Genomic DNA, 1,150 nt, shown 5'->3' on the forward strand with positions numbered 1-1,150 from the left:
ATGAAATAAAAACTCAAAAAAGCCTTAATTAAGAAATAAATGGTTGAAACTCTGAAATATTGAAAAGAAAAATCAACGTTCGAGGGCCGTAGGAAGATAAAAAACGTAAAATTCTTCCAATTTTTACAGTTTCTGGCTGATGAATGAGTCATTTTGGGGTTTAATTTAAAGGAAACACATCTGCTCGTTTCTTAACTCGTCATGTTCTAACATGTTGGTAATAAACCACAATAAATTAACTCACCACCGGCGACGGCTCGCAGCTTCTTCAGCAGCTTGACGTGAGATTCGGGTTTGATGGCGGCGCCGACGAACGGCTCGCAGCCGGCGGCGTCCAGCAAGGTGTAGTAATAGAGCAGGCGGCTGAGGTCACTTCCTTCCACCGTAGGAAGGACATATTTGGTCATGTGGCCGTAGAAGGCCTGAGGGTCGCCCCGGAGAGTCTCGAACAGACGCAGAGAGTCGCTGCGAGCTTCGATGTCTTTGGTGGAGAGACTGGAAGAGACGAGGAGAAGGAAAGGTCATGCTCACTGTGAGGAACCAGAGGAAACAGAAGAAACGTTAAATCTGAAACGTGTTGGAGACGAAAACAAGAACAAATGTAAACAGCAGGCCGCCGGAGAAAAGTCTGACACAGAACGACAAAAACGAGACACAAAACAAGAAAAAAACGAGACAGTATAACACATAAGATCTATAGAAACGAGACACGAAGCAACACAACGACAGAAACGCAACACAGAGCGACAAAAGCACACAAACAGAAAATCAGAAAATGTTTTCCAAACGTCACCGCCTGTGACTAAACATGATCTTACGTCCTATACGCGACCTGTGTTTAGAAACAGCGTGGACGCCCTCAGACCTGTGTTGGTTCTGGTCCAGGCCCAGATACCGCTCCATGTACAAGAACACAGGCGACGGACGGCGTTAAGAGACAGAGGCTCACTCTGATTGGATTGGATCTGAACTACTGCTACTTGAAGTTCTAGCAGCTTATGAACAACACACTCATGTGGTTCGGTGTGGATGGATTCTGTTCTATAGACGAGGTGGTGTGTAGAGGGGAGGACGCTGGGTTTTATAAAACTCTGCTTCATGTGGACGAGACCTGAACCGATCACTGATTGAAGAAACATGGTGGAGCTCC

At 46.1% G+C, this 1,150-nt stretch overlaps 1 protein-coding gene across 1 annotated transcript in view; it reads right to left on the minus strand.

Annotated features, from left to right (window-relative positions):
- The window catches only part of nbas (NBAS subunit of NRZ tethering complex), a 232,923-nt gene that overhangs the window by 77,223 nt on the left and 154,550 nt on the right, over positions 1 to 1,150 (minus strand). The window contains exon 39 of the mRNA XM_008286182.1: positions 245 to 495. Coding sequence (XP_008284404.1) covers positions 245 to 495 — 251 coding nt within the window. The remainder of the gene's footprint in view (positions 1 to 244; positions 496 to 1,150) is intronic.

The sequence above is a fragment of the Stegastes partitus genome, unplaced genomic scaffold (assembly GCF_000690725.1).
Source record: "Stegastes partitus isolate 25-593 unplaced genomic scaffold, Stegastes_partitus-1.0.2 Scaffold439, whole genome shotgun sequence".
NCBI classification, from domain to species: domain Eukaryota; kingdom Metazoa; phylum Chordata; class Actinopteri; family Pomacentridae; genus Stegastes; species Stegastes partitus.